The sequence below is a fragment of the Canis aureus genome, chromosome 11, assembly GCF_053574225.1.
Source record: "Canis aureus isolate CA01 chromosome 11, VMU_Caureus_v.1.0, whole genome shotgun sequence".
Lineage (NCBI taxonomy): Eukaryota > Metazoa > Chordata > Mammalia > Carnivora > Canidae > Canis > Canis aureus.
This window is the reverse complement of record NC_135621.1, coordinates 37,825,811-37,842,936: the sequence shown is the minus strand read 5'-3', so window position 1 is coordinate 37,842,936 and position 17,126 is coordinate 37,825,811. Positions and strand designations below refer to the sequence as shown.

The 17,126-nt window shown below is 34.8% G+C and overlaps 1 protein-coding gene across 10 annotated transcripts in view; it reads left to right on the top strand.

Annotated features, from left to right (window-relative positions):
* CCDC138 (coiled-coil domain containing 138) overlaps window positions 1–17,126 on the top strand; it is a 111,095-nt gene that overhangs the window by 79,065 nt on the left and 14,904 nt on the right. For 8 of the 10 annotated variants that reach the window (XM_077914849.1, XM_077914847.1, XM_077914848.1 and 5 more), the window contains 2 exons: window positions 2,227–2,419; window positions 9,136–9,312. The exons of 1 other annotated variant lie outside the window; for it this stretch is intronic. In XM_077914849.1, coding sequence (XP_077770975.1) covers window positions 2,227–2,419; window positions 9,136–9,312 — 370 coding nt within the window. Of the gene's footprint in view, window positions 1–2,226; window positions 2,420–2,982; window positions 3,114–8,547; window positions 8,657–9,135; window positions 9,313–17,126 lie in introns of those variants that run through there. One more of the 10 variants, XR_013389248.1, reaches the window with a different exon arrangement.

Genomic DNA, 17,126 nt, shown 5'->3' with positions numbered 1-17,126 from the left:
CCAGGTTGTCAGCTTTTTCAACTCCAAGTCTGAGAAATGTGAGGCATTAACAAACTTGTAGAATTTCTAATATTTTCTTCTATTTTTATACCAAAGTTTTAGAACACATACATACATATTATCTTTTCCTAATGATTGTAAAAACTTAGTTTTTTTTTTTAATTTGAATATAGTTGATGCACAGTGTTAACATTAGTTTTGGGTATACAACGTACTGGTTCAAATTATCTGTACGTATGCTCTGCTCATCATGAAGTATAAGTACCATCTGTCACTCTATAACACTATTGCAGCATCATTGACTATATTCCCTGTGCTGTGCCTTGATTAGTGTGACTTATTCCTTCCATAACTGGAAGCTTGTATCTCCCATTCCCCTTCACCCATCTTGCCCTTCTTTTCACCTCTCTTCCCTCTGGCAACCATCAGCTTATTCTCTATATTTAAAGGTTGATTCTGCTTTTTGTTTGTTTATTCCTTTTTTTTTTTTTTTAAGATTCCATATAGCAGTTAAATCACAGTCTTTCTCAATCTGACTTATTTCACTTAGCATAATACTCTTTAGGTCCATCCATGTTGTCACAAATGGCAAAATCTCATCTGTTTTTTTGGCAGCATAATATTCCATTGTGTGTTTGTGTATGTATGTATGTATATGTAAATGTGTATATATATGTATATAAACACACACACCACATCTTATCCAGTTACCTGTTAATGGACACTTAGGTTGCTTCCATATTTCGGCTCTTGTAAATTAGTGCTGCAATAAACAAAGGAGTATACACATCTTTTTTTTTTTTCTTTTTAAAGATTTTATATATTTATTCATGAGAGACACACAGAGAGAGGCAGAGACACAAGAAGAGGGAGAAGCAGGCTCCATGCAGGGAGTCTGATGTGGGACTCAGATCCTGGGTCTCCAGGATCACGTCCTGGGCTGAAGGTGGCACTAAACCGCTGAGCCATCTGGGCTGCCCTACACATCTTTTCAAATTAATGTTTTTGTTTTGTTTGAGTAAATAACTAATAGAATTACTGGGTAGTGTGGTATTTCTTTTTTTCATTTTTTGAGAAACCTCCATACTGTTTTCCACAGTGGCTATACCAACTTATATTTCCACCAATAGTATATAAGTATTCCTTTTCAAATTTAAAGTTTATTGGCCATATATTTAAATTAGATTGCATTTGTTATGCCACTCACCACCGAAACATTGTGCCTTTTGATACCCATAAAATCTCAATATATCTCTCTAATCTTAATGTATTATTATTATTGTTATTATAATTAGGGAGGGAGTGGAGGAGGGCAGAAAATGAGAGAATTTCAAGCAGGCTCCACACCCAGTGTGGATCCTGACACAGGGCTTGATCTCACAACCCTGAGATCATGACCTGAGCTGAGATCAAGAGACACTTAACTGAGCTACCCACGTGCCCATATCTCTCTAATTTTAATATATTGAAATTCTAAAGCAAATACTTGTTACCTATATTTAAGCTACTTCTGAGTCTAGCTCATGCACTCTTCTCTGTAAAATGATTTTCCTTTACTTGGTTCTTAAAATATATATGGAATATCATAAAAGCCTATATTATTTTATTTTTTTTAAGCCTATATTATTTTAGAAGTATTTATGTCAGTATTTCTGTTTTGCCCATTGTCTTGTTTTAGTTTATTCATCATGAGAATTATCCATGATTCTAACCTAGTGTCTTGTTCTTCTGCAATTGTTAAAAGTTATCAAAATTACTGTGATGGTTATGATCATAGTGATCTATAAAACAGGAAGGCCCTAGGTGATCACTTTATAAGCCAACACTGTAAGATATACCCAAACAAGCCATTTGTCAGTAATGGTGGAGGAGTGTGAAGAACCTATAGTGTCTCTGCTCCTTTGATTTGTATGTGCCAGAAACATATCATGATCTTATGTTCTTAAACATTTTCAAATTGAATCTTGACTCAATTCTCCTAATTTTGTTCTTAGAAAATTACATCTCCAATTTCTTAATTCTTGTAGGCTGCTCATTTCTTTTAGGAAAAGTCATAAATAATTTAGAAAAGTTGATTATAAAATTACTTCTTTTTAATCTTGCATATTTCTAACCCATTTTTTAATTAGAAAAAATCGACATTTTTAGTTTCTATATTTGATTGTCGTATTTGAAATATATCATGGATATAAGTAAATATATTAAGATGGTACATATTTTTGACAGCATTCAACCATGACATCAACATTGAGGAGATTGGGTGAAGACATATTCAAAGGAGTAGTAACTAAGGGAATTCAGGATAATTCTTTAGAACATTCAGTGGAGAATAAACCAAAGACAGCTGCTTTCTTTAAAAGCTCCAATTTACCATTGAGATTTTTATCAACTTTAATTGTTCTCAAAACAGTCACTCAAGGTAAGCTTTCACATGTGCTTATGATATAGTTTTTCATAAACAGAAGGGAATTCTACGTGATGAAATAATTCTTACATAGCCAAATATGTTTTCCATTTTTATTTTTTATTTATTTATCTTTTAAAGATTTTATTAATTTATTCATGGTAGACACAGAATGAGAGAGAGGCAAAGACACAGGCAGAGGGAGAAGCAGGCTCCATGCAGGGAGCCCGATGTGGGACTCAATACCACTTCTGTGCAGTAGAGTATTGGACATGCTGACCATCTTCAGTGAGTCATTAAAAAAAAAAAAAGATGAATGTCCAGAAGGAATACAGAAAACTATTCATTCATTCATTCACTCTATATAAATCAAGGACATTCAATAAAACTAGCTAAGAAATTTATTGAATATCATATGCTGGGTTCTGAATATTTATGTCTCCTGCAAAATTCATATGGTGAAATGCTGACCCTTAAAGATGATGGTAATACTAGTTGGGGCCTTTAGAAGGTGCTTAGATCGTGAGGGTGGAGCCCTCATGAATGGGATTACTGCCCTTATAAAAGAATCTCCACAGAGATCTCTAGCTTTTCACCTTGTGAGGACACAGTGAGAAAGAAGGTACAGGCTGTGAACCAGAAAGAGGGTCTTCACCATACTGGCGACCATACTGGCAACTTTGTCTTGGACTTCACCGACTCCAGAACTGTGAGCAAAAAAATTCCTGTTGTATGTGAGCTACACAGTCTCTGATATTTGTTATAGTAGCCTGATAAAATTTGTGTTTCAGAAAATGAGCTTCAAAGAAATTCACAGTCTGTTGACTTTCAATATTATCATTACTATCTATGACTACCCATGGCTGTATATCATGACTACTGTGAATATCACTAACAGCAATCATATATGTAAAGAAATCTTGTTAATATAAGTAAAACAAAGAGTGTAAAATTTGAATATAAATCTAGTATGGTATCTGTAAACTTCATTTCTTTGTGAAATATAATAGGGCATAAATAAAGATATTCTCCCTCTCCCTCTGCCCCTTCTTCCACTTGCATTTGCTCACATGCACTCCCTCTAAGAATAAATAAAATCTTAAAAAAACAAGATCTGGGTAAATAATAGATGAATGGACAGAGTAATAAAGATTATTGCTGAGATTAAATGACAGAAATAAAGGACTTTTTAGGGCGGGGGAGGGCAGAGGGGGAGAAAATCTCAAGCAGGCTCCATGATGCAAGGCTTAATCTCACAACCCTGAAACAATTGTAACATTATACATCAACTGTATTTTTGTTTAAAAAATAAAAATAAAATTTTAAAGTTAAATTGAAATAGTCATGATATATAATAAAAATGAGTACTTCTAAAACACTAAAATAGGGCAATAGGAATATTAAGTCCAGAAATGACACAATTTGCACTTAATATATATATATTGAATTAGTGAATTGGTTGCTTTCTTATGTAAGTCACTTTTTGAAGAAAGAATTATAGGACAGTTCTTGCTTTCAAAGTCCTTAGAATCTGTTGGGTAAGTAGGTTGTAAATATTTTTCTGCTTCATCTTATTATTGATACAGAAGTTTAAATAATGTGCTTCTGGTTAAAGAGAGATGATAAAAATTAGTTCTGGTGGTATAATTAGGAGATCAGGAGAGGATTTAGTATAAGGAGTTAGGATTTGAGCTGGACTATCAGGGATGTGTAGGATTTTATAGGCAGAAAATAAAGAAGGCCATTCCTCAAGGAACAGTATGAGCCAGAGTTTGGAATTATGGAAGAGCATGGCATGCAAGAACAGTGAGTTATTCAACAGAATAACATGTGGTACAGTCACAAGCTGCTCCTCAAATGGTGTTATCAACCTCTCAAAGCACATTACTTTTATCTTCTTTTAAAAACATACAAATTATATCATAACACTTTTTAAAATATATATATTTATTTTAGAGAGCAAGCCAGGATGGGTGCAGAGGGAGAAGAAGGGAATTCCAAGCAGACTCCGGGCTAAGCTCAGAGCCCAACACAGGGCTCTGTCTCACCACTATGATATCATGACCTGAGCCAAAATCAAGAGTCAGTTGTGATCCCGGGGTCCTGGGATCAAGTCCCACGTTAGGAGCCTACTTCTCCCCCTGCCTATATCTCTGCCCCTCTCTCTGTGTCTCTCATGGATAAATAAATAAAATCTTAAAAAAAAATTACCACCCATGATCCTCTCCTAATTTTGATTAACAAAGCATATAAAGCAATAATACGGTTCTCTAAAGTTGTAAAACCATTCCTAATTTGCCGTTTATGACAAACACATCTGTGATTAGTTTTCATTCAATTCACTGTTATGGCCTTCAGTTAAAAATGTTTGAGAAATTTGGGAGTAACTAAAACTTAATAATGCCAGTACTTTAATTTCATTACTAGTGGGCTTTATGAATCTATAAAACTTGAATACACTTTTATGCGACATTTCCGAAACTTACTTAACTTCCAAACCCTTTTTGGAAAAGTGATATGCAGCACTAATTTTCTGCAAAGAACAATTTGGGAAATGCTGTCTTTCAGTTTCTGAGGCAAAATTGTAATACCTTATGAAGGTTCATATTACCCTGAGGAACACTTTCAGGGAGAGAAAATTAATGTTAAAAAAGGTGAATGGACGAAAGGTGAAATTCACATTGGTATCAAATTCTAGAGCTAATGAACTGATCCTTCTTGACCTTGTGTTTTCTGCCTTCATTGTCAGGTGCTCTAGAGGTTCAGTAGGCTGAGGGTTGGAAAGACAGCTGGTGGACCTTAGTTTATAGTCTCTTGGGATAGAGCAAAGCCAGCCAAGTAAAAGAACAGAAAAGGAAAAAGACATGTGTTAAATACAATTAAGGGAAATAATTAAAAGTATAGAGAAAAATAAAAGTTAGATATATTGTCTTATGTGCTGCAGCAAATTTGGAAGAACTAAAATTTCATACATAAAAACTCTTAGAGTAACAGACTTGTCTTAACTCTGGTAAGAAATAAAAAAACAAAACAAAACAAAAACAAAAAAAAACTCTGGTAAGAAGATATTTCCTATTTATAAAAAGAAAAGTATACATTACAAGATGAATAAATTTATTATAAAAAGTAAAGAGGAAGTAGATAAATGTGTTAGGTAATATTAAATACTCAGTAACCTAAATAAATATATTTGTAAGATAATACCTGATTTCCATTGAATAGTGCAAATAGGTTGTTCAAAAACATAATACTTGGTATAAATTTGATGCTATAATGCTAAGCCCTTTATAGATTGTCTCTGAATATTATTATTCCTATATTAGTGGTTATTAGTTTATAGAAGTTAGATAATTGTGTCAAGGCCACACAGCCAGTATTTGACAGAGTCTGGTTCAGCTCACCTCTATCCATATCTAGAGCCCACCCTCTTGACCCTATTGTGTGACTTCCTAAGAGCCGGTACTCCTGAGATAATGAAAGAAATAATAATAAATACTTACATAGCATTTCCTGTGTTATGGGCCAAGCACTTTATGTGTACCAACTCATTTAATTCTTATAACAAGGTTATAAAATGTCATTAACATCTCAATTTTATAAATGAGGAAATTGAGGCATAGAGAGGTTAAGTCTGCACTCTTAGTCACTGTGCTACACTGATCCTCAGAAATAAAATTTAACTGTAAGGTATAGTCTTATATCCATTACACTCACAAAAATAAAGTAATTGAATATAATGCCAACTAAGTCTTTATTGATAAAATTCATGTATTTTCCAATTATAATACAATATTTCGATATTCAGTATTTCAAATTATAATGCAATAGTTCATTTCTAAGATTAATATATAATATTTACCAAAACTATCTTTAGAAATGTGGGATTTTTTTTAAGTTCTTATTTTAATTCCATTAGTTAACATACAGTGTTATGTAACTTTTGGGGTACAATAGAGTGATTCAGCATTTCCATGTGTCATCATCCATTGCTCATCATGACAAGTGCCCTCCTTAATCCCCATCACCTATTTCACTCTATCCCCACCCCTCTACCACCTCCCCTCTAGTAACCAGAGGTACTAACTTTGTGGTGTCTAGTTCAGAGTTGAAACAAGTACAGTTTTGATTGTGTTGTAGATTACCATTTTTGAAGTGCGTTCTGCTTACAGGAATCACCAAAATGTATCATAACCTGTGCTGTCTAATAATGACAAAGGATAAATAATTGACAAACCCACAATTGGAATAGTGAAGGAAATAAGTTCTTGCACTGTTGTTGACATTTTTCTAATCATTCATTTGGTTTTTTCAAATTTATTCCCCACAGTAACCTTAAGAGGTAGATGATGATGTCATTTTTACAAAAGAGCAAATTGAGGGTCAGGCATTTGTAAGGGACCTAGATCTTTTCTTGACCCTAAATATTCCGAGCTTTAACAGTGTCACATGAGGAGAGTAGGATATTATATGTTATTAGCAATTTTTAAGTATGTAGGTGTGGCAGTCAATGTAAAAATATTTTAATTAATAAAACCTTCAGTATGTACATACTAATTTGATCTATGTAAAGATATGAGAACTGAAAGATAAGAATCTTATCTAATAGTATTGTTTTAGGGACAGATTTCTTGTCTTTCTCATTAGACTCTCTCCCCGTTTAGTTGTGTGCATCGGCCAGTTGTGCTGTCCTGCTCCTGCAACACTTGGCCCCCAACTTACGCAGACTTATATATTTATAAGTTATGTATTTATTTATACTTGAGGCCTGTAGAAATGTAGGAATTATTGCCATTCTCAGATAGCAGGAACAATGTAGTATTAAGAACTTCAGTTTTACAGTCAGATAACTAAGGATGTGACATTGGGCAAGTCCCTTCTTTTCTGTGTTTCACCACATTTTTTTGAAGATTAAATTAGAATTGATGTGAAAGTTTAGAAAAGAATGTGACATATAGTAAGCATTAGCTGCTATCATTATCATAAACATTATTATTTATTTTATCTAACTTCTAAGAGTTGGTTTTACTTGAGATCAGAATTGAGGTCTCTTAGGCTGCGTTGGATTTCTATTGTTTCATAATAAACCACCAAACACTTGTTGCTTAAGACAACAACCAGTTTTGGTAAAATTGGTAACTCAAATTACTTAAAATACTCTCTTAGAAGTTAAATTGGTCTTGATTTTTAGAAAATCTTCACTAGTAGAGAAATGAAAATAAGAATATGATTCTTTTACTTTTCCCTAAAAGATAAGTCAACTTAAAAAAAAAAATCACCAAATACCATCTCCCCCTCCCCAAGTTAATAAGGGACAATTTTTTAAGTTTATAAATTTGCTGTATCATATAGCATTTAGCTTATTTAATCTCATAATATATTAATGAGAAGTGAAGTAATCTGTGTCAAATACAGCAGGTGGCACTGTGATAAACACTTTTCTGTGAAGAATTGAGTTCAGAATTAATGTATATACTCTTCTACTGATTTTTTTGCTAAATAAGGATAGGTTCCTAATGAGGTAAACCTGAACAGAATCCAGCAGCTTTGCTTACCCTAACACTCGTTTGCAATATTTTATTTAATCACAAAAAGTAAGTGTAATAGTAGCAGTGTTCCTTGAACTAAATTCTACCAAAAGTAAGAATAGAATATACTATAAATTGAGGCACAGATTTTAATTTCTCAAAATTCTTTCATATGTATTTTAATATGTGTTTATGCATTTCAATTCTTTCATAGGTATTTCACACCGGTTATTTTCAGCTACTCATTCTTAATAATTAGGAATTTGAATGAAATGCAACACATCAACCAGAAGATAGTAAATTTTAATGGAGGTGACTCTGTCATATTTTCAGTCTTTCAAAGTACTCTCAAGGCTTCTTTAAACAGAAATCTCAGTAGAAAAATTAGCTCACTAGTATTTGAACAGCACAAACACTTTTTTTAAAAAATTCCTTTCCATAGTATATTGAAGGAGTTTAGGAAACTGGAGTATTCTTGTACAATTAAAAGCACAATGTAAAATTGTTGTAAGACTACTGATTTGGGTTTAGTGTATTGAAGTGTAACAATTTAAGTATCTTAATATCTCACTTGCATTGATTCTGGTTAAATTAATGCTTCTCAATCCTGGCTTTAAGCTTCCCAATCATCTTTAAGAGAGTTCCAGGGACTCTAATCTAATGGATTCCATCATAACATTGGCCTTGGCAAAACCTTGCTGCATTAATGGCAGATATATCACAAAAGGTAATACACCAGAGCACATCTAGTTCTTTGAAGTTGTCTTTTGAATGGCTGTTTGATTTTTATTAAGAGATTAAAAATCCTTGTTTAAAAATTTGCATAAAGTTACTTAGCAACAAAAAAATATCTCAAAAGCTAGGTAAAGATAAATATGCTTTTGGAAGCATATGGCAGTTATCAAATATGGAAAATAAACATTATTTACGGTCTTTACTATTAAATATCAACTTTTTTCTTTAAAAATGGAATTTATTGTTATTTGGATATTAAAATATGAATGAAATTTACCCCATCATAGTGTGATTCCTCTTCATGTTTCAAGCCTTTGGGTTCTAACATTTTAAATTTAGCCGGTGATCTCTGGTCATTTTATTTTTGTTTCCCTTTTGAATTTAAATGGTGGTTTTATCTTTCTTTTGTTTCTGATTACCAACTATACTCCTGACTGATAATGTCAGTTGATTTTATGTACTGTTTTTCAGCTGACTACCTGGCTCAGGCTTTTGATTCTCTATGTTTGGACTTGAAGACAGATGAAGGAAAAGTCTTGTTTTTGGAGTATCAAGCTGTTCCGGTAATACTGAATCATCTAAGAATCTCCAGTAAAGGACTCCTCTCTAATGTCATTGATAGTTTGCTTCAGATGACAGTGGAATCTAGTAAGTTTTAAAGTTTTTAGATACAGTAAGAAGTGACAGTAGGATGATTTTCTTTGCACTCTGAATGTGTAACTACATATCAGACATAATGTGTTTTATAATAGAAATGGTTAAAAAGTATTTTTGATAGCTGTGTAATACAATGGTTAATAACATTTCTAGAAGTCGTATGTTCAAATTTCCATTAACCTAGCACAATTTCCAGTACTCATCTCAGTCATGTGGATATACTCTACATTGCGAGTCCTGTTTTCAAGCATCTCTGTCTCATCGTTCTGAAAGATCTAAACCTGTATTCCCTGTTTTCTCAGAGGGAGCGAGATGTTCAGGTGTGTTCCTGTCTAAAGGAGAGTAATGACAGAGCTGTATTCCTGTTCCTCTTCAACCTTACTGTTTTGTGGGAAGGTGGGGGGTGGGGTGGGAAAGGCACTCAGTTGTACATGTGGCTACTCTTTTTCATTCATATTTGTAACATTTTGTAGCCTGTGGCTTTACTTTTTCTATTCGGTTCTTATGTTGGTGTAACAGTTTCTTTTAACTTGCTGTTAATGGTTCCTAATTTAGCCCAGATATATATGGGTACATATGAAAATATGTATTTTCATTTGCTTTGGTTGGTAGTGCTCTTTGAACCTCAAATAGCCCCTTGACTTGTAATAAGCAACCATTTTGCCTCAGTAATTCTTTTTCAGTGTAGCTTTTCTTTTTCCCTATTCTCTCCTCTTTCTGTGGCACTTCTAAAGATGAAATGTTTATGCCTTCCAGAAGGTTGAAACTAAAACTGGAAAGTCATTGTCATTGCTCAGTGTGGTAGTAAGCAGTCTGGTACTTGGTGCTGCTTGCTGCTTGTGGGTGAATCCCTAACAGCTGGATGTAAAGCATAGTTATATTTATTTTTTTAATTGTTTTTATTTATTCATGAGACACACAGAGGCAGAGACAGAGGCAGAGGGAGAAGCAGGCTCTCTTCAGGGAGCCCAGTGCAGGACTTGATCCCCAGGATTGACCCTGGGATCAGGACCTGAGCCAAAAGCAGACGCTGAACCACTGAGCCACCCAGGTGCCCAAGCATAGTTATATTTCTAACTAGGTACCTTCAGTGTATGGCTTCACATTTTCAATTCATTTTATATACTTTCTTGTTTTTCCTTTACAACATCCCTATGAAGGGCCTGAGTAGAAAAACTGAGGCCAAGAAAAATCCGGTAACTTGTCCATGGCTTTTATTCCTAGGCCATCGTAAGACTTAGACTTGAAACCATGTTTCTGATTCTAGAAGTAACAAGATGCATTCTCCTATGGCACTGTGATTAGGTTTTCCAGAGGCTTTTTTCCTTCCCCAAAATGTTAAATTTTCTCTGACATTTTTTATTAATATTTTTAGCCATTTGTGACTGTTAAGATATTGGACTTATAGTTGAGGGTCTAGCTACCTAGTTAAATAATCTTGGGGTTTTGTATCTTGATTTACTAATATATGCTATGGAGCAAAAAGGTGAAGAATTAATAAAATGAGAGATACTCAAGATTACTTGTTTAAAGTGGGTAGATTTATAGTTTACTTTCATAGGATTTTTCTTTCTTTTTAAAGATTTGAGAGAGAGCGTAGGGAGGGACAGAGGGAGAGAGAATCTCAAGCCAACTTCTTACTGAGTATAGAGCCCAAGACGGCATGACACAGGGCTCAATCTCATGACCCTAAGATCATGACCTGAGCAGAAATCAAGAGTTGGATGCTTGGATGCTTAACTGACTGAACCACCCAGGCACCCCCATAGGATTTTTCTTAATGAGGAAAACAAAAATTTTATCAGATGCAAATGTCTATTCGTTTGAAACAAATCTGTCTGAATGTTTATAACAGAGAGGAAATCTTATAGCCAAAGGAAAACTAAATATAATTTTATCAAATAGTGGACCTACTTGGGTGAAATGACTTTGTGGCACCATAACATTTACATTTGGAGAAATAATGGTAGATAAAGTCAACAGGTGTTCAGTTCATTCACACATGTTCAGATTATGCGCAAATCCAAGGTTATCCTTTCTTGTTCAAATTGAGTAAATAAAGCAATTTCTAATGTGGATTGCTAGAAAGCCATATCATTTTTAGTGATGGAAAACTTTTGGAAGATTAGAAATGAGTGAATCTTTGAGATCTCTGACTGAAGTATATTTATTTGCTTGATATATTTTTCATTTTTAATATAAATCCAGTACCTGATGTTAACCAGAGAAATGTGTTGAAGAGATTAAATGATTGATAGATAAAAATGCAGCAAGTACTCACCTAGCTGTTGGTTTTCTGTTCTGTTTTTTGAGAAAGAGATGAGATTTGAGATGAGAAACTCATTCCACCATATACATAATTTCCACATGCCATTTTTTTTTTTAAGTTTCTAGGAAAAAGTTGTTGGAAGAGAAATCTTGGTAGAATGGATTTGCAGATGCTTATCTCACAATGGGACTTGGTAGCCAGCTGTGCTTGAGGCAGTATGTTTCAAGCATTGTGTTTGCAGTGCTTTGGTGCTGAGCCTAGGGCTTCCTCCAATGTCTGTTTAGGGCTTTGGAGCAAGAGGCTGGAGGAAAGTGTCAGTGGAGCAAGCTCTAGCCCTGCAGTACTCAAACTATTGGTTCTCTAACACATGTTAGTATAGAAACAGTATTTAAAACCTGTATGGTAGTTGTCAGATTATTAATTTTATCAAGTTCAATTATAACTTAAAACATTTGGATTTGGATTTTGTATGTTTGTCTTATTTCATTTCTAATGTTTTCTAATGGTATTGTAAAAAGATAAATTGGGGCACCTGGGTGGCTCAGTGGTTGAGTGTCTGCCTTTGACTCAGGTCGTGATCCTGGGGTCCTGGGATCAAGTCCCGCATCAGGCTCCCCACAGGAAGCCTGCTTCTCCTTCTGCCTATGTCTCTGCCTCTCTCTCTCTCTGTCTCATGAATAAATAAATAAAATTCTTAAAAATAAGAAGATAAATTTTGAAAAATTTATTTGAACAAACAGTGACTCCAGTAGGCCAGCACCAAATCTGAAAATGGTTAGGGGTGTGCTCTGCAGGTGGGGCCTAGAGCAGAGGTCTTTATAGAAAAGACAGGGAAGCAAAGCAAGGAAATTATTTAATTGGCTGTAATATAAATGTTTGCCTTGTTGGGGCAAACATTTAATTAAAATTTAATTAGTTGGCTGTTATGATAGTTTTTTCTGGAGGCTCATTTTCTCCAATTTGAGAAACTCTAGCTGACTATTGATGGTTAGTTTTTCTTGAGTTTCATTTTCTTAGATTCAAGTGTATTGACTGTATTAGAATTTGACTTGTAAAATGTCAAGGTAGGGTATCCTGCTGAAGGCATGAGAGCTCCCCAGTCTATATAGCCTTTTTGTTGGACTATTTTATATTATATTTTATTTTATTTTTTTATTTATTTTATTTATTTTATTTTATTATTTTATTTTACTTTATTTTTTTTATTTTTTCCTCATCAAACACCAACCTTACCAACAAGATTTTTTTTTTTTTATTGGAGTTCAATTTGCCAACATATAGCATAACACCCAGTGCTCATCCTGTCAAGTGCCCCCCACTCAGTGCCTGTCACCGAGTCATCCCAACCCCCTGCCCACCTACCTTTTTACTACCCCTTGTTTGTTTCCCAGAGTTAGGAATCTGTTATGTTCTGTCATCCTCACTGATACTTTCACTCATTTTCTCTCCTTTCCCCTTTATTCCCTTTCACTATTTTTTATATTCCCCAAATGAATGAGACCATATAATGTTTGTCCTTCTCTGATTGACTTATTTCACTCAGCATAATACCTTCCAGTTCCATCCACATCGAAGCAAATGGTGGGTATTTGTCATTTCTAATGGCTGAGTAATATTCTATTGTATACATAGACCACATCTTCTTTATCCATTCATCTTTCGATGGACACCGAGGCTCCTTCCAGTTTGGCTATTGTGGACATCGCTGCTATAAACATTGGGGTGCAGGTGTTCCGGTGTTTTACTGCATCTGTATCTTTGGGGTAAATCCCGAGCAGTGCAATTGCTGGGTCGCAGGGCAGATCTATTTTTAACTCTTTGAGGAACCTCCACACAGTTTTCCAGAGTGGCTGCACTAGTTCACATTCCCACCAACACTGCAAGAGGGTTCCCCTTTCTCCACATCCTCTTGTTGGACTATTTTAAAAAGTATTTTATCTGTTGCATTCTGTATGCCAGATTGAAAATCTCAGACCAGTTCTTAGAATAGTTTGAGGAGCAATACAATACTTCATCTCCACCGGATACTTCATGTTAAGCTGTGTTGTAGTTTGTACTGCTACAGAGTGATTGTTTTTTTCTTGTCCCCCTTGTGCTTTTCCCCAGAAGATTCATCTTTTCAGATATGAGAAATGTTATTAGCTGCATTGGTATTTACTGTTTTTTGAAAGCTACTAAAATGCATTTCTTTTTTTAGAAAATGATCTAGATATTTTATTTTAAAATACATTTGAGTATAAATTGAGATCTATTCATTGATATACCTCAACTTATATGTTATGAGCACATTTTTTTTAGATTGAGGGTTTCTGATAATACCTCTTTTAGGGTGTGAGTATATATAATCACTTAGTAGTGTTGATTTTAGAAAATTACTTTGTGGTTTTTCTTTTTCCTGTCAGTGGTTAAAAGTGATTATTCACTTACCTGGGGTTAGCTGTGTAAGAATTTGAGTCTTATTTTATTTCAAAGAGTACTTTCCTTTTCTTATCCGACTTAGTTTAAATAGAAGGATTTAAGTTTGTATTTGTATTATTTAGTTCATTCTATTTTGTGGCCTAAAAACTGCCCGTTTCCATTTCCTTATTGTTTGTAATGGTTTTTCATTTCATTTTCTTGGGTTTTCCAGATACATAATCATATTATCTATAAATATTATTTCTTCCTTAACAATCTTTATAATTTTATTTTGCCTTGTCTCATTGAATTTGGGTGTCACCTTTAGTACAATGCTAAATAATAGCAATGGTAGTAAACATTTTCATCTTAGTCCTCATTTTAAATGAGAATGCTTCTAGTGTTTCATTAAGCAAAATGTTGCTGGCTTGGGTTGAGATACATATATCTTATCATTTTAAGAAAATATTCATCTGTTCCATACAATTATATTTAAAGGTAGATGTTGAATTTTGTCAAATGAACTTTTAGTATCTATGGAGTTTGATATATCAAAAAAGGATCATGTGATTAATAAAGGGAAAAAAAGTGATAATCTTGGGACACCAGGTGGCTCAGCAGTTGAGCATCTGCTTTTGGCCCAGGGTGTGATCTTGGAGTCCCAGGATCGAGTTCCACGTCAGGCTTCCTGCATGGAGCCTGCTTCTCCCTCTGCCTCTCTCTCTTGGTGTCTTTCATGAATAAATAAATAAAATCTTTTTTAAAAAGTGATAATCTTTAGGGATCCCTGGGTGGTGCAGCGGTTTAGCGCCTGCCTTTGGCCCAGGGCGTGATCCTGGAGACCCGGGATCGAATCCCACATCAGGCTCCTGGTGCATGGAGCCTGCTTCTCCCTCTGCCTATGTCTCTGCCTCTCTCTCTCTCTCTCTCTCTCTCTCTCTCTCTCTGTGTGACTATCATAAATAAATAAAAATTAAAAAAAAAAAAGTGATAATCTTTAGATTACTAAAATAAACTACATTTGGCCATGGGATGTTTTTCTTATAGTGTACTGCTGATTTTGTTTGTTTGCATTGCAAAGGAAAATAATAAACTAGTCTCACTTATGGTTACCTATTCAAAATCCTAGACTGAATATTAGCATTTACATTTACTGTAACAGTTAAAATACTAAGTTGTATTTCCTGTTAGCATAATTCTTAAAGGTCCCTAGGATTTTGGGAATGGTAAATGAGCATTGGCTGCAGTTTAAGTCACCAGCACCACCTAATGAGAGAATCAGCCTGTCCTCTGAAGCTTTGAAGCTAGGCATTGATTTCTCTCTAGCTATGAAGTCCTGGTGGCATCTTCTTCCAATAATAGACATTTCATCTACATTGAACATCTTTTGTTTAGTGTAATCACCTTCATTATCTTACCTAGACTTTCTGGATAATTTGTTGCAGCTTCTACATCAGCATTTGGGGCATCACCTCCTACTTTTATGTTATGGAAATGGCTTCTTTCCTTAAACCTCATAAGCCATCCTCTGCTAGCTTCAAACTTTTCTTCTATAGCTTCCTTTCCTCTTTTAGCTTTCATACAATTAAAAAGAGTTTAGAGCCTTGCTTGTTTAGGCTTTGACTTAAGGGAATGTTTTGGCTGGCTTGATCTTCTATCCAGACCACTATTTCTCCATATCAGTAATAAGGCTGTTTTGCATTCTTATCATTCATATACTCACTGTAATAGCACTTTTAATTTCCTTCAAGAACTTTTCCTTTGTATTCACAGCTTGGCTAACTCTGGTATAAGATGCCTAGCTTTTGGCATATCTTGGCTTTCGACATGCCTTCCTCAATGTCTTCCTCTTGCTTTTACTTGAACATGTAGAGAGCATTGTAGGGTTATTAATTGGCTTGATTTCAATAGTGTTGTGTGTCGGGGAATAGGGAGGCCTGAGGAGAGGAGGGCAGACGGGGGAATGGCGGTTGGTGAAGCAGTCAGAACACACACAGCATTTATCAGTTAAGTTCAACATGTTATATACAGATGTTGTTTGTGGCCCCCCAAAACAATTAAAATAGTAACAACAAAGATCACTGATCACAGATCACCATAACAAAAATAATAAGTCAAAAATCATAATGAAATATTGTAAAAATTATCAAAATGTGACACAGACACATGAAGTGAGGAAATGCTGTTGGAAGGATGGCACTGATAGACTTACTGGACACAGGGCTGCCACAAACCTTCAATTAGGAAAACAAAACAACCCCACCATATCAGTGAAGTAAATGAAGTGAATAAAACATGGTATGCTTGTAGATAAATGATTACCCGATGCTCTGAGAAATTACATGACTTGTTTAATGTCACATGGTTATGGACAGGGTGGTGATGAGGAATAAGTAAGTCTTTCAGAAAAAGGAGGTAGAGACAAGGGAGAAGCTTCCCTTGGACTTAAGACCCCAGAATTGAGGGATTCCAGAGCAGAAAGTAGTTAGCACTCACTATGTCCCAGGGATTAAGAAAGAAAAAGAAAGAAAGAAAGAGAGAGAGAGAGAGAGAGAGAGAGAGAGAGAAAGAAAGAAAGAAAGAAAGAAAGAAAGAAAGAAAGAAAGAAAAGGGAAAGGGAGGAAAGGGAAAGGGAAAGGGAAAGGAAAGGAAAGGAAAGGAAAGGAAAGGAAAGGAAAGGAAAGGAAAGGAAAGGAAGAAAAGGAAGGAAGGAAGAAAGAAAGGAAAGAAAGAAAGAAAGAAAAAGAAAAGAAAAGAAAGAAAAGAAAAGAAAGAAAAGATAAGAAAAGAAAGAAAAGAAAAGAAAGAAAAGAAAAGAAAAGAAAAAAAGAAAAGAAAAGAAAAGAAAAGAAAAGAAAAGAAAAGAAAAGAAAAGAAAAGAAAGATGGGGGATCCCTGGGTGGCGCAGCGGTTTGGCGCCTGCCTTTGGCCCAGGGCGCGATCCTGGAGACCCGGGATTGAATCCCACGTCGGGCTCCCGGTGCATGGAGCCTGCTTCTCCCTCTGCCTGAGTCTCTGCCTCTCTCTCTCTCTCTCTCTCTCTCTCTCTGTGACTATCATAAATAAATAAAAATTAAAAAAAAAAAAAAAAAAAAAAAAAGGAAGATGGGGTTGGTTGCGGGGGAGCTTTGGAATTCTC